At 36.8% G+C, this 24577-nt stretch overlaps 1 protein-coding gene across 1 annotated transcript; it reads left to right on the top strand.

Annotated features, from left to right (window-relative positions):
- Positions 1–20899, top strand: Coq2 (coenzyme Q2, polyprenyltransferase). Its single transcript, XM_027939725.3, has 7 exons — positions 1–265; positions 5647–5813; positions 8512–8633; positions 9936–10021; positions 12149–12282; positions 14467–14655; positions 16719–20899. Exons 1-7 carry the CDS (start codon positions 13–15, stop codon positions 16881–16883), a joined length of 1116 nt encoding a protein of 371 aa, XP_027795526.1. The 5' UTR covers positions 1–12; the 3' UTR covers positions 16884–20899.
- Positions 20900–24577: the final 3678 nt, after the last annotated feature.

Here is a 24577-nt window from a genome sequence, read left to right as displayed (position 1 = left end):
CTCCCTAGCGCCATGCTGGGCTTTCGGGGAGCAGTGCTTGCACGGGGCCTGCGGGTCGTGGCGTCGGCATGGCTGCGGGACTCGAGTTGCCGTGCGCTGGCCGTGGCGCACACAGCAGGCGCGCCCCGCGCAGGGGACTGGCTGTCCCCAGCCCCACCGCAGCTACACCGGCGCCCGCTCAGCCTTTCGGCCGCGGCGGTCGTGAGCTCGGCGCCCCGCCCTGTGCAGCCCTATCTGCGCCTCATGCGGTTGGACAAGCCCATTGGTGAGTGCTGCCGGGCGCGCGCAAGAGCGGCCCGGGGCTCTGCGGGCCGCGGGTCTCCGAGTGTACCCCTCGGAACTATCCGCGGTGGCCCGCCCGGGCGTATTGAAAATGAGCACCAGAAAGCCGGCTTGGCGCCTCGGTGTCGTGTGTTCTAGGACGGGTCACCTCGTTATAGGATCGGGACGGTCCCCGGAGGGACCAGCCGACTTTCACCCTGAGTCCCAGAGGCAGGCAAGAAGAAAAAAAATCCCACTGGTGTAAATGGTGAATCTACCAAAGCATTGCGTTCTCGTGGCCCCGCATTTGCAACTTTTCAGTGTTGAAGCACTTCTGCAGTTACTAGAGAGATGGATCCTCTCCACAATCCTGTGAGGCAAATACTAAAGACACTGAAGAAACTAAGGGTCCTCATCAGACCCAGACCAGAACCTAGCGGTTCAGTGCTGAACTTCCTCCCCCCGCCCAGTCATCCGTAACAAAAGATTTAGTACATTTGAAGGCAGTTGGTACATCCCTTCTGGACCTTATAATCGCCCGCTGAGAGGATTTCCCAGACCTCCTATTCAACACCTACCACCTCACTCTCTACCTCTTTTTTTTTTTTTTCCAATAGCATTCACCATTAACTATCTCTATGCACTTATTTTATTGACTCCTCTAATGTAATATAAGCTCCGTATACCTGGGACTTAACTCTTGTCTACTCTCTAGAACATTTTTGGCAATAGTATTAACTGAATTAATAAGTTCTTATCACATCGCCCTAGCCATAGGGATAGAAAGAGCTATGGAAACTCCCTGCTTTCGAGGATATCTGGTATGTTTGGAAAAGATACTTGATGAAATGGGAAGTATGGGATCAAATAGGTGTAGTACAGTGCTGCAGAAAAAAATAGAGAAATTACTTTGGGTCTCGAAAAAAAAAAAGAAATTTCAAAAAGTTTTAAGAAGAAATTGTACTCCAAAGAATATTTTGATTTTGCAGAGGAGGAAAGAGGTCTTGGTAGGGGAAATATTTTTGCAAAGATCCAGGGGTGGAGTGTTGGAGCAATAAGAGTATGAGCCTCACCTGCAACTCCCAAGAGGGTATAGAAAATTGCAGGAGACAAGGCTGGACTAAAGAAGATGAATAACAAGGAGAAAGAGGATAAGGCTGTATTCTAGCTAATGTGGATGTTGACATTTGCCATATCAGGGTATGGAAACACATTTGAATGCCTACATGTATTCACTTGGCCTTTGTCCATTCAAGACCCCCAATTAGGGCTTGTTTTGTCTAGATTTGTACTCCTATTTGGAATCAGATAACTGAATCATAACAGTTAGCAATTAAAGTAAAAAATATATTAAATAATAGGTATAGCCCTGTCATTGTTGGAATGACCCCCTTGCATTTGGGGGCCAGATTCAGGTTTATAGGCATAAATTTCTAAGCCCAGTTCTAATCTAAAGCTTCACTGTTAGTTCTGTTCTTGGATTCTGCATCACAGAACTATATGAGAGATTTACAGACATTCTAAAAAGACCAATAGCTGCCATTATTACTATTTCCATAATTAAACCTCTGGCTTCTATCTTACTGACTGAACATTTTGCCATGTAACCGGAGTCTATAAACAATTTATGAGCAAGTTTTGGAGCCAGATCTCTTAGATTTGGATCTCTACATCACACATTTGAGAGACCTTAGTTAAACTACTTTACCTCTTTGGGCTAGATTTCTTAACTATAAAGTGAAGATACTAACAACAATTTCATAAGGTTATCAGGAAGTGCCTGGCATATAACAAGGACTCAAGAAATATAAGCCAGAAGTAATTATTAGAGAAAGTTGTGTTTATGGTCATGTACGTTAAGATACCATCCTTACGATACATCTTTTGAGTCTAAATAAAATGATTACAGAATTTTTCAGGAAACTTAAAAAGAGTTTAGTCAACAAACATTTTTGAGCCCTTACATATGCCAGGGACAATAATTGAAAGAATTCCTGGTTTAATATTTATTTATTTAAGTTATCCTGTAAGGCAATTTTGTATGCATTATTTTACTTTTTAGAGCTACATTTTGATACTTTCATAAAGCAGTAGATTTCATTGTTTTTGAAGATATAATAACTTCTTTAAAATGGGTCAATCAACATTTTTCAGTTGGTGGCGCTCTTTCAACAGAAGTTTCAGTAGGTGGCGCTCTTTCCACTAAATTGGCAGTATAATTTTTTGTTTTACTGCATTTATGGGTGATTATGTTTTCTTAAAGTTAACCCACAAGTAGTGAATGAATATTAGGCTCTCTTTTTACAAGCACTTTGGTCTGCCCATCTCTTCTCAGACCTGATCTCGATTTTTTTTTCTTTTTATTAGAAACTTCAGTTCTACTTGCACCAGTAAATAATAGCTGTGAAGTAATTATTTCTTCTCTAGGCTAGGATGATAGTGTCAGCAATATCTCTGTTCCTTGCAAATTCTACTGGCGGCTCCAAGGTAAAGGAAGTAGTCAAACCTATTATCTTTTACTTAACCTCTGTTTTCCTGTTTTTTCATCTGTAAGATAGAGTTACTAATAGAACCTATTTTATGAGGATGTTATTGAGGTTTGGATGAGTTTATGTATAAAAAATATTTGAAACACTGCCTGACATTTTGTGAACATTCAGTAAATGTTAATGTTATTATTTTAGGTGGGATACACTAAATATGAATCTCTCCAGGACAATCTGAATTCAGGTACTGGACTGGGCATGTCGCAAGTTTTAGCTTGAGGCCTCTCCTTGACTTTTCTGCTCTGAGTTTAAGCACCCACTGGAAAAGATTCCCTGATTCTTCTTCACCTCCTCCCCAAATAACTTGGGTAGTTCTATTTTATCCCTTTATAGCACCTTGTTCCTGTATAGTTGTTGGATTAGTCTTTCATCTAATTTCTTACTTTTGATTTATAAGCATTATGAAGGCAGAGAGCAGCTCTTTATTGGTCACCATTGTATTCCTGTTTCCTAGCACAAGTGTGTGCTTCATAAATATTTATAAATGAATAAATTTACATTCATAAATGATTATGGGAACATTGGTCATTTGGCCATTTTTTTTTTTTTTTTTTTGCAGGATTTTATCTTCATTTATCCCAGAATCCTTTTTCTCTTGTTCCTGAATAAGGGAAGAAAACTCAGAGTTTTATCTAATTGGCACCATATCCAAACATTAGTTGACAGGCTTTCTTTTTAAAGTAGAATATCTATTGAAGTTCATGTGTAAAGTCTTATCTGTATAATCTATTTGCTTAATTTCTTTTTTCATTCTTTTTAAATAAATGACAGTGGAATGCATTACAATTCTTGTTACACATATACAGCACAATTTTTCATATCTCTGGTTGTATATAAAGTATGCTCACACAAATTCGTGTCTTCATACATGTACTTTGGATAATGATGTCCATCACATTCCACCATCCTTGTTAACCCCCTGCCCCTTCCCTTCCCCTCCCATCCTTCTGCCCTATCTAGAGTTCATCTATTTCTCCCATGCTCCCCCTCCCTACTCCACTTTGAGTCAGTCAGCTTATATCGGAGAAAACATTCAACATTTGTTTTTTTAGGATTGGCTAACTTCACTTAGCATTATCTTCACCAATGCAATCCATTTACCTGCAAATGCCATGATTTTATTCTCTTTTATTGCTGAGTAATAACCCATTGTGTATATATGCCACATTTTTTTTTATCCATTCATCAACTGAAGAGTATCTAGGTTGGTTCCACAGTTTAGCTATTGTGAATTATGCCACTAGAAACATTGATGTTGCTGTGTCCCTGTAATATGCTGTTTTTAAGTCCTTTAGGTATAGACCGAGGAGAGGGATAGTTGGGTCAAATGGTGGTTCCATTCCCGGTTTTCCAAGGAATTTCCATACTGCTTTCCATAATGGCTGCACCAATTTGCAGTCTCACTAGCAATGTGTGAGTGTACCTTTTTCCCCACATCTTCACCAACACTTACTGTTGTTTGTCTTCATAATAGCAGCCATTCTGACTGGAGTGAGATGATATCTTAGAGTAGTTTTGATTTGCATTTCTCTAATTGCTAGAGATGATGAACATTTTTTCATATATTTGTAGATTGACTGGATATCCTCTTCTTCAACAAATAGTGCTGGGGAAACTGGAAATCCATTTGCAACAAAATGAAATTAAACCCCTATCTCTCACCATGCACAAAACTCAACTCAAAGTGGATCAAGGACCTAGGAATTAAACCAGAGACTCTGCATCTAATAGAAGAAAAAGTAGGCCCTAATCTTCATCATGTTAGATTAGGCGCCAACTTCCTTAATAAGACTCCTATAGCATAAGAATTAAAACCAAGAATCAATAAGTGGGATGAATTCAAACTAAAAAGCTTCTTCTCAGCAAAAGAAACAGTGAGGTGACTAGAGAGCCTACATCTCGGAAGCAAATTTTTACCCCTCACACATCAAGTAGAGCACTATCTCTAGGGTATATAAAGAACTCAAAAGCTAAACACCAAAAAACAAAGAACCCAATCTATTTGCTTAATTTCATCTAGTTTGTGGGTTAAATACTAAGAATTAACTCTGTTTGTACATGTAGTTGTAACATATGTTACAAATAACAAATAGCTGTATGCGAATAACTCCTCTCCTCTAAGACCATCTCAGTGTATTGTACTAACTGTAAAGGAGGTTTCTGTTAACTTTTTTGAGCAGCTATTATGTGCAAATGATACAGAATTCAGAAGTTGCCAGGCTAGAGTGAAAAATAAGTTTTCCACCCCTCTTATTCATGCAGTTCCCCTTTTCAGAAGCAATTATTATGTTTCTAATGTGCCCCTACTGACATAGTATGTGAACATACTAACACATATATGTATTTGTTTTATACATAGATGTGTTTTATACAAATTCATAGTATAACAGTTTTTAAGTTATCCTCTATAAGGGTAGGACCATTTTATAACCTCATCAGAAATACATGAGTGTCTAACTCCCAGGGTATGTCATCAGACTTTGGGTTTTGCCGGTCTTACAGGTGAAAAATGTTGTCTCAATGTAGTTTTAATGTGTTTCTCAAAGTTGAGTGTCTCTTCTTGTGAATAAGAGCCATTTGTATATCTTTTTGTGCAAACTTTTATTACGTCTTTTATTCATTTTTAGTTGGACTACTGATCTCTTTCTTCTTCATTTCTAGGGGCTCTTTACATATTAGGGAGAACAATCCTTTATAATATTTGTTTTCCCAGTTCTGTCGTGTATTTTTTTACTTTGCTTATAGTGCTCCTTACTTCAGTAGCATGAGCATTTAAACAAATAAAAACAGTTAACTGATGAGTGTTTGTACCTGTTTTGTCTTTATATTTTTTGCTTAGGAACCTGGCTACTGTATTTGCCATGTACCTGGAGCATTGGTTTGGCAGCTGAACCAGGTTGTTTTCCAGATTGGTACATGTTATCCCTCTTTGGCACTGGAGCTATTCTGATGCGTGGAGCAGGCTGTACTATTAATGACATGTGGGACCATGACTACGATAAAAAGGTAGTTTTATCCTGAAAAATAACAGAGTGGCTTCTCTCAATTGTATAGAATAACATGGTGGCATTACTTTTGAATGCCATAAAAAGCAACAGGATCAATTAGTGTCCTCACTAAAAGCCAGCATGAGAAATGTCAGTGTCACTTGAAAAGTTGGTATTGCAAAGTGCAGTTTACTTTCTTCCTCAACACAAGAGTAGCATGGGGCAAACTGTACATCATTTTACAAAAAAAAAAAAAAAAAAAAAGTTTTTAGTTGTAGATGGACATAATACCTTTATTTTATTTATTTATTTTGTATATAGTGCTAAGGATTGAACCCAGTGCTTCACACTTGCTAGACAAGCACTTACCACTAAGCCATAACCCCAGCCCATGCACTTCATTTTGGCAAAGCTAATTCACAAGAATTTGGGAGACTGAGGGTAAAGGAGATAAAGGGTAGGAGTAAAAGTGAAAAATCCCTCCTGAACTTTTTAGTGTCCAAAAGATCTGCTGTCCCTTTCATTGAGATGTATGTGGTGCCCTAACTATGCTTATTTATCAAATCTTAATCTAAATTGTCCCGTAAGCATTGGTTATACAGGAGTTCCCTTTATCCTTGGTTTTGCCTTTTGAGGTTTAAATTATCCAACGTCAAGTACAACATTAAATGGAAAATCACAGAAATAAACAATTTGTAAGTTTTATATTGTGCACCATTCTGAGTAGAATGGTGAACTCTCTTTTATTAAGGTATATTGTTATGATTTTATTCATTTTTAATTGTTGTAGTTAATATCCTACTGTATCTAATCTATAAATTAACTACCTTCAGTATGTACATAAAGGAATGGTATACTTAGGGTTTGGTATTCTCTGCTGTTTCAGGCATCCAGTGAAGTTCAAAATTCAGAATCTAGGATCTGAGAACCCAGTATTTGAATTCATCACTTACTGGCTGGGTGAATTTTGGCAAATTACTTAAGCTCTTCTAGTTGGTTACTTAAGCTCTTCATGTTCTGGTTTCATAGAATGTGTTTTGACCAATGTGTCATATCATCTCTATTCTTGATGGAGTCTTGTTTATTTGAAGCTTTCAAATTTAGTTAGGTAATTCTGTACTACTTTATCTAGTGGTTAGTGATGTGGTTATTAGGATGGACTGACTGCTATCCTTTAGCATCTGTGACCTTGGAAAGTTACAAAGCCTCTTCCTCAGTTTCATTAACATTAGTAGTTTCAAGAACTTGTGAATGACTATGAGGATTGAGTGAAAGGATGCAGATATGGCTCTTGGAATAGTAGCACATTGTGAACACTCATTAACTTGTTAGAATAATGATAATATCTTGAAATAAATACAAAAACAAATACTATTTCCAATTTCAAACTTTAGAACCATATCAGGAATAAAGATCCAAGTCTGGTACTCTAACTAGGATGTATCTTTACAGTTTTGGATGAGTTGCTTTATTGCATAATGAAACATGATATAAATCTAATTGGCAGACTTTTTCTATAAAGAACTAGTTAGTAAATACTTGAGGCTTTGTAGGCCAAGTTGCCTTGTTGCAAATAATCAATCCTTTGTTAGAGTGTGAAAGCATACATATATAATATATAAAAAAGTATGGCTGTGTTTCTTAATAAAACTTTATTTATAGACATTGAGGTTTGAATTTCATGTTATTTTAATGTTTACATTACTTTTTTAAAAAAAAAAATTATTTCCAGCCATTTAAAAAATGTTAAAAACCATTCTTAGCTCATTGGCTGCACAGAGGTAGGCAGTAGACTGTATTTGCCCTACAAAACATAACCTTTGATATCAGTCATAAAAAAATATGTTGTTAACAATAGGTAATATTTGTTGCATACTTACATGCCTCAGTGCATTTACTCTATAAGGTGGTGCTATTATTATTTCTTCCTATTTTTCCTTTAATAGATAAGTAACCTAAGGCTAGAAGAGCTTAAGTCATTTGCCAGAATTCACCCAGCTAGTAAGTGATGGATTCAAATGCTGAGTTCTTAGATCCCGGATTCTGAATTTTTAACTTCTGGCAATTTTGAAATTTTTGGTTACATTCTTTATTTGTGGTTGAATTTAAGATAATCACATTTCCTGAAGGAAAAGAACAGTTAGTATATATAATTTGTCTATTTAACAGCTCTGTCTATTCACATTCTTCAGAGTGGTTTTGCCCTTAGCATTTGGGTATAGTTGATTGAATGTATAGACACATTCTTAAGTAACCTGGCAAAAGCACCCCCCTTACGAGCCCAGATATGTCTTCTTTCTCATGTCTGAATTCTGAGGGTAATGCTTCCTGTGCTCAAAACATTCATGTGATATTAACCTCTCTAATATCTCTTGCAGTTTCCTCTTTCCTGAGAATTCTCATTAGTATGGTGCATCTTTTTTTTTTAATGGAAATTGAATTTGTGTATTTGTTATGCTGAGTAGCTAAAAAAAACTAGATAAAGAAGTTGCTTTGATTGGTTTGATGAAGATGGAGATGGGAAATAGGGGATGGGAATCTTGAGCTCTTTTCAAAGCTGTTTCAAGTTGCAGTCTAATTCTTGGCAGTACTTCAAATGTTGTTTTCTTTCTATTTATATTTGTACCTTGGTGCCTACCATAGGCCAAACATTTGATTAACTATTTAAATAAATGAGTCATTAAATGAGGCTAACATATCTATTTTTGTGTGTTAAGGTTACAAGAACAGCAAATCGTCCGATAGCTGCTGGAGACATTTCAATTTTTCAGTCCTTTGTTTTTCTTGGAGGACAGCTGACCTTGGCACTGGGTATTCTTCTGTGTTTGAATTACTACAGGTATATTAAATGTGTTTTCATAATCATGTATAAAAATCTCTTCTTTGAAATGAAAAAAGTAAGAAAAAAGTAAAATAGAAATAGTTTTATCACAAAGTTGCTTATTGACTACCTGACAAGCATCTGTAAGTTAGCAAGCATAAATACAGTAAACCACCACACATTAAAAAATCTGCTTCAAGGATGCTCTCAGCCAAAGGAGTTAAGAGATCATCATTTAATTTGTTCTGAACCACCTTCATTGTTTGTACAATGTGTTCCCAGAGGAACACAAGGTACTTTGTTGGGTTTTATAAGTGTGTATACACCCACATGTATATGTAGTTTGATTTATGCTGATAATTTTATCTGAAGTACATGGAAGCAGGAGTGATTAGAATCATTTTCAGTAAGAGGAATTGTGTCTTTCCCAGATTCATGTAACTAATGAATGACAGAAGAAATAAGTGGGAGGACTCCTAGATCTCTTAAACTGAGACACAATGTGTGTATAAGAAGACTGTTACAGAATACCTCAAGGCTGTGTGTGTGTGTGTGTGTGTGTTGGAGTTGGAGAGGTTTCAGCATATAAGTATTACTTTATAGAAACTGGACTTAATTACATGTCTTGCCCTGATAGCATAAAAGCACTTTTGGAAGGTTATTCCTGGAGGGATGGTGTTAGATGAAATTTGGGGTTTTTTTGTTTTGTTCTGTTTTGGGTGTTTTTTGGTACCGGGGATTGAGCTCAAGGGCACTCAACCACTGAGCCACATCCCCAGCCCTATTTTGTATTTTCTTTAGAGATAGGGTCTCACTGAATTGCTTAACGCCTCCCTGTTGCTGAGGCTGGCTTTGAACTTGTGGTCCTCCTGCCTCAGCCTCCCGAGCTGCTGGGATTACAGGTGTGTGCCACCATGCCCAGCTGAAATTTGGGTATTTAAGAACATCTTATGGTTCCATAGTTGCTTTCTTTTTCCTGAGAAGTAACAGTTTTCTCATCTGTAAAAAGGAATGAGAATAAAGCCTCCTGCCTCCTGGGGTCATTGTGAAGATTCTCATGAGTTAACAAATGTAAAGTACCTACAATAGTGCCAAGTATAAGAGTACTATGTGTATTAGTTGTTATTTTGTTGGGGTTTTGTAATAACACTTAAAATATTTTTCTAATTAGTCCTTTAATAGAAAAAGTCAAAGTTTAGGAAGAAAATTTTACATAACAGAAAATATTACTTAAGATAAAAATATCTTCCACTTAGTATTACTAATGCGTTAAAATACTTAGTTGTTTCTAATGATTAATCCTGTTTTTCCTGTTTTCAGTATAGCTCTGGGAGCAGCATCCTTACTTCTTGTCATCACCTACCCACTAATGAAGAGAATTACATACTGGCCTCAGTTAGCCTTGGGTGAGCTTGGAATAGCTAAGTATTTCCTTTGATACTCCCAACATATATATTTATTTATTTATTTATTTATTTATATAGAGAGAGACAGAGATTAAATATCAAGTCAGTTATGAATTTTCCAAACCAAATTAATTTTTATATTATAAAGAGGGCATTTATTCATTCCTATTGACTAAGAAAATCTTGCATATTTATTTAATTATCATCCCCATCCTCATCATCATTATTTTCTGGAATCTTTTTAAAAAGCCTGCGCCTGTTCCAGACCCTGTGACATACACCTGTAATCCCAGCTACACTGGAGGCTGAGGAGGAGGATTGCAAGTTCAAGGTCACTTAGCCAGACCCTATCTCAAAAAGGGCTGAGGATATAGCTTCGTAGTAGAGTGCCCCTGGGTACAGTCCTCAGTAACCCCCCCCCCCCCCCGCTCCGACAAATCTAGGCATGTTGTAAAAAGATGATTGATATGGGTGCCCTAAAAAATTTGGGGAATGAGATAGGAAGCATTCTAGAAGAACAAGGATTAAAAGTATGTGTGATAGCTTAGATAGTAGCCATTCTGTGAAGCTTTCTTAGACTTCCCAAGAAGGCATTAATCTCTGGACTTCCATAGCCCTCTACTGTGGCATTTACTCATTTTAATATTAATTCAACAAAAATATATTGATAGCCTCCTATGTTTCCCCATTAATAAATTGTAAGAGGGCTGGGGATGTGGCTCAAGCGGTAGCGCGCTTGCCTGGCATGCGTGCGGCCCGGGTTCGATCCTTAGCACCACATACAAACAAAGATGTTGTGATCACCAAAAGCTAAAAAATAAATAAAATATTTAAAAAAAATAAAAAATAAATTGTAAGTAACTAAAAGTTAAGGCATGCTTTACATATGGCAGTATCTAACATATAGTACTTGGCATAGTGCAGGTCTTCAGTAGATTATTTGTTGGTGAAAAGAGAGAAAGATAGGTATGTTAATAAGTAAGTCAAAATCTATTGCAAAAAAATCTACTCCTAGACTTTTCTATTTTTCTAGAATGTTCTAGATTATTCCAAGAGTGATTCTAGGTTTGGGGACCATTCTTCCAACAAATAATAGAGCAAAAGGGCACTCCAGCCAATTGATGAAAGCCTGACTTGTTGTGATAGAATTATTTATCTTCTTCTAAGATTTCTAATTGAATGCTCTCTTTATTTTAATTATTAAAAAAAAAAAAAAGTAGAAAATTATCTTCTTAACTAACTGGGAGTCTTTTGGTAGAAGGAGCCTAAGCATTTCCTATCCACAAGATAATAGTCAAAAGCTGTTGCTTTACTTCTAACATTTATTAAACACTCCTTTTACCTGTGCCAGGAATTATCCTAGGTACTTGGAAGTCAAAAATGATCAAAACACATTTACCATCTTTAAGGAAGTAGAGAAGAAGACAAAAGATAAGCAGGTCTTTGTAGTACAGTGTAGCATGTGTGAATACTCTAGAACCACAGTTGAGGACATTTTCTGAATGGAAATAGGCAATAAAAGAGGAGAAAAGGGGTTTCTAAGAAAAAATATTGTTGCATTTAAGGTGTCTGAGGGAGTCACAGGCAGAGATGTTAAGTAGAATGTTAGTGTCTAGTCTGAAGCTTAGGGAAGTTATCAGACTTACAAATAGAGATTTAGGAGCTGTTATGTTCACATTCACCATGGAGGATGGGCTTGTAGAATAGGTGAGTATTCCCATCTCTACTCTTATTTCTATAATTTACGGGAGAAGTTGAGTGGTATTGGAAAGAACTCCGTTTTTCAGGTCTAAGTTCAGACCCCAGTAGTTTCTGCTTACTGACTACACCAGGTGCCTTATTAGGCAGGGTGAATGTTCTCATTAAACCTATTTACCTTATTGGGTGATATTATTCTATTAGCTATGTTATTTTAATTCTTAATTAAATTCTGGGCCTTTTTCCTTTTTGGTAATTTTGAGCTAATAAGTGCCATAGATGGCTGAAAGAATTTAATGAAGGAACACATAGGAGTCTCTTCAGACCCTAAAACAGCAAACACTTAGTATATACAGATGCCCCTCTCCTTCCATGTGGAATTCTGAAGTACATCTTGACTTTTCCCCCTCTCTGTTTTACCAATCATAGGGCTGACTTTTAATTGGGGAGCATTACTTGGATGGTCTGCTGTCAAGGGTTCCTGTGATCCATCTGTGTGCCTGCCTCTTTATTTTTCTGGAGTTATGTGGACACTGATATATGATACTATATATGCTCATCAGGTAAAGAAATAATATTTTTTCTTAACTTTGGTTTATATATTGTTTTTAGAGAATCTTAAAATCAGAACCAAATAAAGGAGAAAGTTGTTTTTTCCTAAAAAGAAAGGCACAATTCCATAACTCCAACAAAATACTTGTTTCATATTTATGTATGTTAACCAAAGAGTTTGACTAGTCTGTTTTGTTTACAAGAATTTAAGTAATTTTTACTATATTCAAGAACTATTTTCAACACTTTTCAAATACTAGTTTATTGTTCACAATAGCCTGCAAGGAAGGTAATTTTATTATTGTCATTTTACAGATGTATGAAGTATGTATGAAATAACTTGGCCATGTCACACAGTAGGTGGCAGAGCTGAGATTCAAACTCAGTTTCCAGAATCTGCATTTTTAATGTTATACAATCCTTCCCCTCTATATACCTTTAATCGTTGTATTGGTCATTTTTTTTTTTTACTTAGTACAGGTAGATAGCATTGTCGCACATTTTTACTGATTCTTTGTCATTGTCACGTTAAGACTACATAATATCCATTAACTTGGTATGCCATAGTTATTTTAAATTTAACAGTATGTCTATTTTGGCCATTTAAGCTGTTTCTGAGTTTTTACAATTTATAAACAGTATTTATAAATATTATAAATCATTAATAGTTCATGAACATGAGGTCTTCAGGTAAATTTTTATGAATGGTATTATAGAATTAAAGGTATACACTTTTATAGCTCTTTTTTTAATTTTTAAAAATATTTATTTATTTATGTATCTTTAGTTTTAGGTGGACACATTATTTTGTTTTTATGTGGTGCTGAGGATCGAACCCAGTGCTTCATGCATGCCAGGCGAGCGCTCTACCACTGAGCCACAACCCCAGCCCTTTTTTTATAGCTCTTGATAATGCTTTGTCATAATTTTGATTTTAGAAACTTCTTTTTTTAACATTTTTTTATTTATGACCTTGTACATTTATGCTTTTTTCTACCTTGAGATGCAGTTGACAAAAAATTATATTTTCAAGATATATAATGTGATAATTTGATATACATATACATTGTGAAATGATTACCATAATCAAATTAATTGACACACTCATCACTACAATTAATTACCGTTTGCGCATGTGGTGAGGGTGTTTATAAACTTTAAAAATTTTTTAACAACATTTTTCTTAGAAATTATGATTATATATTCTCAATTATTTGCTTAAAGAATATGTCATGATTTAATAAAATTGTTTTTGTAGTATTTCAACCTAGATTTCATCCTTTTTACTCTATTACTGCTACATATGGAGAAGCAGATCTGTAATCAGTCTTATTTCTGAAGTAGTATTTGACTCACAGTTTAGGAGAGATACTAAGCTAGTGATTAGAATAACTGTACTCCAATTAAATTGACTTCTTTAGTAAAACACCACATACTCACTGAGACTTATGATTCACATAATTAGGCAGTTTTTACCCTGAATGTGATTACAGTATGAAAGAAAAAGAAATAGGTTAATCCCATACTTAACTGTAGTTTAGATTTGGTCCCTAAAAGATAGCCTGTCAGGTAGCTGACTGTCCGCAGGTGAGTATACAGTTCAGCATGCAGCCACTGATATCATGTGACCCTAATTACAACATACAATTACTGGGGGAGACCACACAGCTAGATGTGCATAAACAGAAAAGACTTGATGGGAAAGCCAAGGAATTGGGCTACAAGTATAGGGGATGGATGTGATTATGTGGTGAGTGAGCATTTTACCTGTATTAAAATACGTAAGAAATTATTGAGATTTGAGAACTTTGAGGTAGAAAGGAGCTATGTGAAGAATTAGAGTTTTAATCATGATATAGTAATGTGATATAATTTAAATCATTTTATGGTTGGTTATAAGAAATAAAATACATGGGAATAGAGCTGGCTGATGATTTTAGTATTGCATGTAAATTTGGTTCAGTCTGCATATTCATTATGATTAGTCTATATTTCTATGTTAGTGTCTTCTCTTACAGGTTGTGATATATCAGCATGCTCTTTAAAAGACTTTTCTTCTATAGCTAAAAGGCAGCGATAATTGAATAACCTTGGGAATATATTTAAAACTGCTAAATTATACATTTTGAAATATGAAATTTGTGTATATAGTTAAATCCCCCAAAAAACAATTTCTTATTATTTTCTGATATTAGGACAAAAGAGACGATGCTCTGATTGGTCTTAAGTCCACAGCACTGCGGTTCCAAGAAAACACCAAGCAGTGGCTAACTGGCTTCAGTGTTGCCATGATGGGGGCGCTGAGCCTAGTGGGAGTAAATAGTGATCAAACTGTACCATACTATGCTGCTCTGGCCACCGTCGGAGCCCATCTAGCTCACCAGGTTTGAACTTTTTCTTTTTTCCCTCATTTTTCCTTGGTATAAATTATAAAAATTATTTAAACAAAGTGCCCTCTATGTTTAGCAAGGAACTTCTTAAACAACCAGTTGATTTGTATTACCTTGAATTGCCCCTTCCCCTGCCCCAAGTTGTCATATTAAATATTTGGCTAAGTTATTTTAGAGAAATATTATAAACCTAAGCTTGGATTTTCCCCTTTGATTTTCCTGGAATTACTTCTGCTGCATCTGGGAAAATTTCAGCAGTGTGTGAAACTTGTGGATTGAGTTGAATTACTCTAAAAGCAAACTGATAAACCAAACTTTAAAAAAAAAAAAAACAAATCTTAGTTTCTATTGATGATTAGTAGACTAATCATTCAGAAGTTTTGGTTTCACTGACATTGAGACCAGTGCCAGGTAAGACATGACATGTAAACATGTCTAGGTTCTGCCTAGAAAGAAGGAAATTATAATTTCAAAATATTCACCCAGCACCACATCGCAAGTCCCTACAAACTTATAGTGAAAGTCTGCATTATTGACTTATAAAATGAATGAACTAAATCTAATTTTAATTTAATAAATTGGCTATTTGTATCAGTGTTCTCTTTTTTTTTTCTTTGAATAGAATTGACAAGATGTTGGTGAACCTTTGCTTAGGTGATCTATTTTAGGCAGATTGTTATGAATTACTGGTCAGTGTAGGCAAGACTTGTACAACAAGGAATGGTATGAAGGAAACTGAAATCTAATGTACTGATTTTCCGGCATTGTTTTTTCATTGTGAAAGCTAAAAGATGTGAATTGGTAATTCTCTAGAATATCACCATTTTCCTCTTTAGAATTTCTCAGCATCCCCTTCTGGCCATAACTCATTTCTCTGAGGGCTGTCATCATCAACTGATTATCTGGTCTGGATAATAGATATACATGAATATTTAAGCACCTGGATATTAGATGGAAGAGGAACACAAAAATTATGAGAACAACCACAAATATAAGGAATCTGTGGAACCCACTTTACATTTGCAGCTGCATATGTCTAGCCCTTAATGCAGTGTTCTAAGATGGATATAATCTTCTAGTATTTGAGTAGAAAGGAAACTCATGATGTTAAATCTGTAGACCATATAATGAGGAAGAACTAGTTCCCTATGCCTAGGGAAAACTAAAACAAGAACATGAGACTTTCATGACATATTTGCAGGGCTACCATGGAGGGGAAAGTATGTTGTGTTCTAGGTTCTCTATATCCCCTTCTCCATGTAGGGATGGGAAGAATGTTTAGAAATGTATAGGGACATCCCTGGTTCTCTCATACATTTAGTCACTGAGAGCCAAGAGTATTAACTGTTTCAGTGCACCAAACAGCCCTGCACAATAGAATTGTCCTGCCCAAATGTGACTTGTCCTTGGTTGAGAGTAAAGTTTGAACCAGAGGATGAGAGTTGCAAGGAAACCAACTTCAGATCACTCTGTGTAAGGAAGAGCTTTCTGAGTATAGGGAACACTTTTGATCTGAAATGCTTGAGACAAGAAATACTTGAGAGTTTTGGAATATTTGCATATCCATATGGGGGATGGGACCCAAATCTAAAAACTAAGTTCATTTTTGTTTCATGTACATCTTATTCACATAACCTGAAGACAATTCTATAAAATGTTTTTAATATGTCTGCATTTTGACTGCAGTTCGTTAAATGAGGCCAAGTGTCAAATTTTCCACTTGTGATGTCAAGTCTGCTGTGGTGTCAGTTTTGGAGTTTGGAGCATTTCAGATATTCGGTTTAGGGATGCTCAATCTATAGTCAGAACTAAGAATAGTATGAGTTACCTCTCAAAGCATTCACACACCCCTTACCAGAAGTTTTTAGGACACAGCTTGGATGATTCTCAGTGAAAAATAATGATAGATTTTTCCACATTGGGAAACAATTTGGGATACAGTATTTCCCATTACTTAAAATTCAGTGACTACTATTTCCTCTGTATTGATTTGTTTCTTTGTTATATTACAAAACCCTGACTAGATACCAATGCAGTATTATGTTCTTCTCTTACAGATTTACACCCTAGACATCCACAGACCTGAGGATTGTTGGGATAAATTTACCTCCAACCGAACAATAGGAATAATCATTTTTTTAGGGATTGTCCTTGGGAACTTGTGGAAAGAAAAGAAGATAGATGAAACAAAGACAAATAAAGATAGTAAAATAGAAAATTAGCAAATAAAGTTTAGGAATTAGGAAAACAAATTTTGACAAAACACCCTCAGGCCTTGCAAGCACATAATTAGGTAAAATAAGCAATCTGGTGCAATATGTTAAAGAAGTAAGAACCAAAAGATGAAGATTTATATCATATTTACCTGGGTTTTAATTCATCTATTTGCTAGCAGAATTATTCCCCTGTCACAGAAACCAGGGACTCTCTTAAGATTTGAGATGACCTTGATATTTAAGTTGATGCATTCTTCTGCCCATTATAATTCTCATCTGAAGTTATGGAAATCATGAGAGTTTTGGCACTTTAGAAAAACCCTGATGTGTATCTCATCAAAATGAATGTCTCTGTAGGAAAATATAGTTTCTATTTATTTTTTATATTATCTAATTATAATTTATAAACTAGAAACATGTTTGAATGTATCATTCTTCTCCGTACCCCTTCAGAATGTTTCCAACACAGCAACCAGAGTAATTCTCTTAAGTGACCTAAGTAAGGTCATGTCATTCCTCTGCCCAGAACCCTCCAGGATCTCCCCTGGTCGCTCAGTACAAACTCAGAATCCTGTTACCTGCTAGACTTTCATGATCTGGCTTCATCTCTCATTACTCTTCATACTCAAACCTGCTCCAGCCATGCTGTGTGCCTTACTGTTCTCAGTCAGTGTAGGCAGACTCCTACCCTAGGGCCTTTTCATATACTATTCACTTTGCTTGAGTGAAAACTAGGTCTTACTCCTTTACTGCAGGTCTTTTTCTCTTCCCCGCTTCCCTCCCCCCTACCCATCCTTTCTTCCTTCTTTTCTCTCACTGAATTGTGATCTTCCTGCATCCACCTCCCAAATCACTGGAATATAAGCACGCACTACTGCACCTGGCTTCCAGTCTTTTCTTGAACCTCACCTTCTCAAAGAGGCTTTTCTTAGTCACTGTTTCTAAAATTTATACAGATATTACCCATACTTCCTGTCTCTAAAAAGCTCTTCGTTGCTTTTTTCTTGCAGCACTTATTGTTAACCTAAAATACCTTTTACTTGATTTAAGTGACTATCATGGACAATGAAATGAAGAGGCAATCACTTGTATATGTGGGTTGTGGGCAGCAACAAATGTTAACTTGTATAATATTGATGACAGTGACAGTAATGCAACCGACTGAGCACTTACATATTCCCCTCACTGATCAATAAGCATAGGAAAAATTGTTTAACTTTTTCCAGCAAATAATGAAACATTGAAAGTGTTAAGACTTAGGACAGAAGTAGCAGCTGTAACTTTGCTGTAGTAGCAGTGAATTGAAGGAGGAAGAAGGAGGAACATGGTACCCTACTTTTAATTAAATATGATTGCCTTTAATTTTACCTAATTCTTACACTGATCAAGATAGAATTTAAGGGCTGGGGATGTGGCTTAAGCGGTAGCACACTCGCCTGGCATGCGTACGGCCCGGGTTCGATCCTCAGCACCACATACAAACAAAGATGTTGTGTCTGCCAAAAACTAAAAAAAAAATATTAAAAAAATTCTCTCTCTCTCTATCTTTAAAAAAAAAAAAGATAGAATTTAAATCTATTGATTTGTTTTCTTAATAATATCATGTTATATTTTAAAATGCTTAACCATCTTAACCCGTTATCATTGACTTCAGTTAAAGGAGGATGAATGGCATTGGTTTCATTTTCCTAAGTTGAAAAAAATTGAAAGAAATTTTGGAATCAATAAAAATCTTGCAGCCATTTGTGAAGAATCGGGGCAGGAGAAGAGAAAGTTAATTCATAGATTCACTTGCTCTCAAAAGCTGCTAAAACTTAACTGGATCATTTTAGTTCTTTCACATTTCTGTTTTTGTCTTCCAGTAGACAAGCAGAAAAAAAAACAATATAAATGGGTAAGAGTAAGATAGGAAAAAAAGATGAAGTAGGATATTAGCCTCTAGAATCAAGGACTCAAAACAATTCAGGCTCAGAAAGAACAATTGTCATCCATCTACAGTGAAGATTGTCTGTACCCTATATAATTATGAGGGGTATTGCCAGACATAAAATGACAGTGGGAGTCACCAGTCTTGGGAAATCTATTAAATGGATAGAGTCCTTGCTTTAGACATCTACTTTGGATTCTGTGAGTCTGTATAGAGAAATGAGTGAAAGAGTTCTATAAATTGTGGACAATCATCTTGCTTAAATTTATGATATCACATGTGCTGCCTCTCCCTCTTCCTGAATTTCTTTGCTACTTTGCTCAATGCCTAGATTAGAAAGGCCTTCACAATCAGGTCCCACCCTACCATTTCCCAACTCAGCCTCAAACCTCAACCCTCAGGGCCTCTCTTCACTATCTTCAGATCACACTCACACCCTTCTCTGTCATTACAACTGTTCTGCCAGCAGATAGTATGGTGAGGCCCCTGGAGTAATAGGCCCAGGTGTGAGTACTCTGGCAGTCTTCAGCTAGGACCCCTCTGGCACCATGTCCTCATCTGCCAAACTGAGCTATCATTAACATTTAACTAATTTGGGATATGTTTGAGTTATGGACTGACTTTTATGCCCCAGAAAACTTCATATATTGAAGTTCTAACCCCTTGTATCTCAAAATACCCCTTGTCTGTATTTGCAGATAAGATCTTTAAAGAAGTGATTGAGTTAAAATGAGATCTTTAGGGTGTATACTAATCCAGTGTGATTGATGTCCTTGTAAGAAGGAAATCTAGACTAGACACTAGACAAATGAATGCATAGAGACCATGCACACACACACTGCAAGAAGGTAGCTGGCATCTGCAAGCAAAGGATAGAGGCCTCAGGAAAAAACAAACCTGCTAGCACTTTGATCTCAGCCATTTTATATCCAGAACTGTGAGAAAAAAATTTGCTTTTTAAGTCACCTAATCTGTAGTAATTTGTAATGGCAGTCCTATAAAACTAACAGGAAGCCCTGAGCCTGGCATAGGAAAGCCATCTACAAAGGGAATTCACAGAAACACTCTCATTTTCCTGCAATTCTTCCTTTTTGTCCCAAAGCACAAATTTTGGCCCTTCCAGTGTCCACAACTATAGTTGGCTAAATAAAACCCTCCCAAAGATGTCCACATTATAATCACCAGAACTGGCAAATATGTTACATGGTAAAAGGCACTTCACAGATGACTGAGTTAAGGCTCTTGAGATACAGAAATTATCAGTTTGTGTAGGGGTGCAACATAATCACCAGTTCTTAAAAAAAGGCAGGAAAGTCAAAGGTAGTGATAAGCCAGGCATGGTCACACACGTTTGCCTATAATCCCAGAAACTTTGGAAACTGAGGCAGGAGGATCACAAGTTCAAAGCCAGCCTTAGTAACTTAACAAGGCCCTAAACAACTTAGCAAGACCCTGTCTCATAAAAGAAAAAAAAGGTGTTAGGGATGTGTCTTAATGGTAGAAAGCCATTGGTTAAATCCCTGCTACCTGCCCGCCCCACACACACACAAAAAGGCTGTGGTATGAGATGTGATAGCAGAAGCAAGAAATTGGAATGATGGGAGAAAGGCATTATGAGCCAAGGAATGAAGGTGGCCTTTGGAAGCTGAAAAAGGAAACCGGCACATCCTTCAGCATACAAGAAGGAGTCAGCCCTGCAGACACCTTGACTTTAACCCAATGGAGCTGATTTTTGGACTTCTGATCTCCAGAACCATAAGATAATAAGTTTGTGTCCTTTTAAGTCACTACATTTATGGTAATTTATTATAGCAGGCGCAAGAAACCAATACAACTATTCCAGCTCTCACTGACCTGTCCTCTGAATTCCCAGAGCACTTAGTACCAGTGGAGCAGTAGCTAAAAATTCAAGTCCTGGCCACAGCTGCTTGGGTTGGAATCATTGCTTTAATACCTACTAGTGGGATGATCTTGAGCAAATTCTCTGATCTCTGAGGTTCAGATGCTCAAATAGGGGTGATAATAAATACCTTTTCACATGAGTTTAAAATTTTTGTCTCCCCCTGTTAGAATAAAAATTTTATGACAACTGGGACTTTGTCTTATTTTCTGAAATGTCCCCAATACACCACACCATAAGCACTCAAATATTTATTGTACATCAAGTGAGCTAACATTTGAGCCACTTGCCAGACCTGTTGTTAGCTGTAACCATTAGACAGATATGTGTTAGTGTTGCTGGGGATTGAACCCAGAGCCTTGCATATGCTAGACAAGCCCTCTGTCACTGAGCTACATCCCCTGCTCAACCATTAGAAATCATTAATGTCATCTAAAGTTTATAACAGAGGCACCATAGTAAAAATAATTTCGTGTATACATGATCAAAACTATGTAAAAGTATAGGTAAAGAAGATGAAAGAAGCAAAAAGTTATATCTTAGGTAACAGATTATTAGAATGTGGTTTTATAATAAAATTGGAAAGGTGTTAGTTCTAAATTTCATGTTTAAGCTAATCCAGTATAATTTGTAGTTTTTAATATTTGCAAGATAACCTATGTGTAGTCCTCACAAATACAAAGGCAAGAAAATTACCATTTTCATAAATTCTTCCCAAAATAAAGAATAGGATTGAGGACCAGAGGAAGACATTTAACTAGCCCCAGACTTCCCTGTCTTCCTTTGAGCATAATCAATCCTTGGACAACATCTGAAATTACATTTCTAAGAAAAGATAAACCCCAATAGAGCACTAAAGTTAGACCATCCTTGTGCTGCCAAGAAGTCACATTGTAAAACAGTCATAATCCCACCTCACAATAGAAGCAACACATTTTCTTAACCAATGATATCAGAGCTTCCTGTAAGGTTGAATAATAATTGCCACACCTTGCTCATTATCAGGAACATGACCAAGAATAGCAATATTGCCTTACTTATCTTCAGGACAAGAAGCAGAAAGTTATCTATAGCTTTCTTCTCTTCTATCTTAAAAAAATAAGAATTACTGCATTTTCAATATATGTGTGTGTGTATACATTTTTTACTTAATATTTTCTCATATCTTTAATCATTCTTTAAAAATATCAGTATTTATTGGCTACCTAGGCTATTACCATATCTATGTAGTATAATTTAATCACTCATTTAACAAGTAGGTTTTTATATTTTTTCACCATTTTCAACACTCTTACATGTGTCTTCTCATTTGGAATTATACAGGTAAAAGGTAACAAGCTAGCAAACAGGAAGAAATGTTCAAATTAATTTAAAAGACAATGTTCTGAAAATTAAAGCAACCAACTGAAGGTTTTTTTGGTTGTTTTGTTAGTGCAGGGGATTCAACCCAGAGGTGCTGCACCACTGAGCCACATCCCCAGTCCTTTTTATCTTTTATTTTGAGATAGGGTCTCACTAAGTTGCTCTGACTGACCTTGAATTTGAAGTCCTCCTGCCTCAGCCTCCTGAGTAGCTGGGATTACAGGTGTGCATCACCACATTTGATTCAGGTAAGTTTTTTTACATTAAACAGGAATGAGAGGTGGGAGGGAAAGGGAGAGAGAAGGGAAAATGCATGGAAATGGAAGGAGACCCTCAGAGGTATACAAAAGTACATACAAGAGGAAGTGAGGGGAAGGGGAAAAATAATACAAGGGGGACAAACGAATGTCAGTAAAGGGGGCAGAGAGAGAAGAGGGGAGGGGAGGGGAGGGGAGGGGAGGGGGGATAGTAGAGGATAGGAAAGACAGCAGAATACAACAGACACTAGTATGGCAATATGTAAATCAATGGATGTGTAACTGATGTGATTCTGCAATCTGTATATGGGGTAAAAATGGGAGCTCATAACCCACTTGAATCAAATTGTGAAATATGATATATCAAGAACTATGTAATGTTTTGAACAGCCAACAATAAAAAATTAAAAAAAAAAATAAAACTTATGAATTGCTTAAAAAAAAAAAAAAAAAGTTTTCAAATGACAGTACCCAGTGGTGGCAAGGATGTAGTAAAGTGGATCTGTCTGTACTTTAGTATTGGCAATAAAGGACAGCATCTTGAAAAGCAGTGTGGCAATGCATAATCAAAACCATAAAACTATAAATTAGAAGGTGAAAGGAATGTAATTTCTCGAATTCAAAGAAACCTTAATGAAGTTTGGCAAACAGAAAGCTTTTGTGACTTAGTTGCAAGCTGTTGATAGCACTGATACACAGGTACTGGCTTTAGGGTGGGACAGATCTTGATGTGAAAATCTGCTGAGTGACCACAGCCAAGTTACATTCAAAGCCTTAGTTTCCTTATCTGCTAAATATAGGGAATAATATTTCACTTAATTGTCATGAGGAAAAAGTTAAACAAACTTCTTGACACAAAATAAAACCTCAAAAACTGGCCTCTCTGCACTTAGCCTGCAGCAGACAGCTGGGACGACACAGGGGGCTTCTTAAGTCGCAATCCTCCTCGTGCACCCAGCCCAGAGAGAATTCAAGATAAACCAGGTGGTATGTAGCTGCGGCTAATCCAAGATTTGATTCCACATTTAGGCAGAGCTTCCATCTGGTCAGGGTGAAGATGCTGCAGGTGCCAGAGAGCATCTACCACCTCTCAATGTATTCATAAATTAGAATCTAGTTAGGAAATATTGATGGTAGAATAAACCTTAAAAGCATGACATACTAGTCTGTTTTGTTCTTACATGGCAGATTACCTTTCAAATCATAGTAGTGTGGGGAGAAAGAATAGTTTTTGAGGTATGTTTGTTTGGCACAGTGAATTTTAATGTTAATTTTGATTTTAAGAGCACTACCAGGGCTTGCATTGTGCCTTGAGGACCACAAGAGGACATATGAACCAGGCTGAAGCCTCCTTGGGACCATCCAGGGAGACCCACATCCCCCTCAGCAGGTACATCATCCAGGCCAGTGACCTCACAGAGGGGACCCAGAGAGATCCAGCTATGGTTTGAGCCGGAAGCTTGTGAATAGGCATATAGAGGCTGCCACAGCAGTGGCTACTCAGCCTGAAGGTGCAGGCTGCTCTTGAGGCCCTTGCTGCCTGGAACCAACTACCTTAGTCATCAAGCTCTTAAACCCATACCCTTACCAGTGGCTCTCAAACATCTTCCCTGTCCACCTTCTGCCCCATCCTCACCCAAAACAATTTGAGGCACCAACAATATATGCCTATCTATATTCTAAGCCAGGACAAGACTGGATCAAATCCTTTCTGTACCTAAGTGCAAGACATCTCTTGGGATATCATCAAAAGTGGGTAGTGCAATGTCTCCTCCCCCTTAGGGGAGACATTAAAATTCACTATGCCAAACCAACACACCTCAAAAACTGTTCTTTCTCCCCACACTCCTGAGATTTGAAAGGTAATCAGCCATATAAGAACAAAACAGACTAGTATGTCATGCTTTTAAGTTTTATGCTACTATCAATATTTCCTAACTAGATTCAGTTTTATGAATACATTGAGAGGTGGATGGTGAAAATAGATGATAGATGATGAATGGATGCATGGACAGATGCATGGATAAGCAAGCAAACAATGGCTCCATAGACATACAGTTGCTTCTTGTCTCCTGACATTTTAATCATAAAATGGGAAAAATCCCTATCCCTCCTTCCCTTCTCAACATTGAGTGGAATACTAAGAACAGAGCACAGTGTATAGACAAGCAAAAGCAGGCGCCAGTTGCTTATTGAAGAAAAACATGAAACTGGTAGAGTAATAGAGGTCACCACCTAGTCTAGCAAATTTTTC

Source organism: Marmota flaviventris, chromosome 7 (genome assembly GCF_047511675.1).
Source record: "Marmota flaviventris isolate mMarFla1 chromosome 7, mMarFla1.hap1, whole genome shotgun sequence".
Lineage (NCBI taxonomy): Eukaryota > Metazoa > Chordata > Mammalia > Rodentia > Sciuridae > Marmota > Marmota flaviventris.
This window is presented reverse-complemented; position numbering and strand designations above follow the sequence as displayed.

Bases quoted from the DNA above. Each gene is read 5' to 3' on its own strand.
- Coq2 (XM_027939725.3), top strand. From the start codon at position 13: ATGCTGGGCTTTCGGGGAGCAGTGCTTGCACGGGGCCTGCGGGTCGTG. The intron at 266-5,646 runs GTGAGTGCTGCC...TTTTTTGCTTAG, and splicing joins GCGGTTGGACAAGCCCATTG to GAACCTGGCTACTGTATTTG. The intron at 8,634-9,935 runs GTATATTAAATG...TCCTGTTTTCAG, and splicing joins CTGTGTTTGAATTACTACAG to TATAGCTCTGGGAGCAGCAT.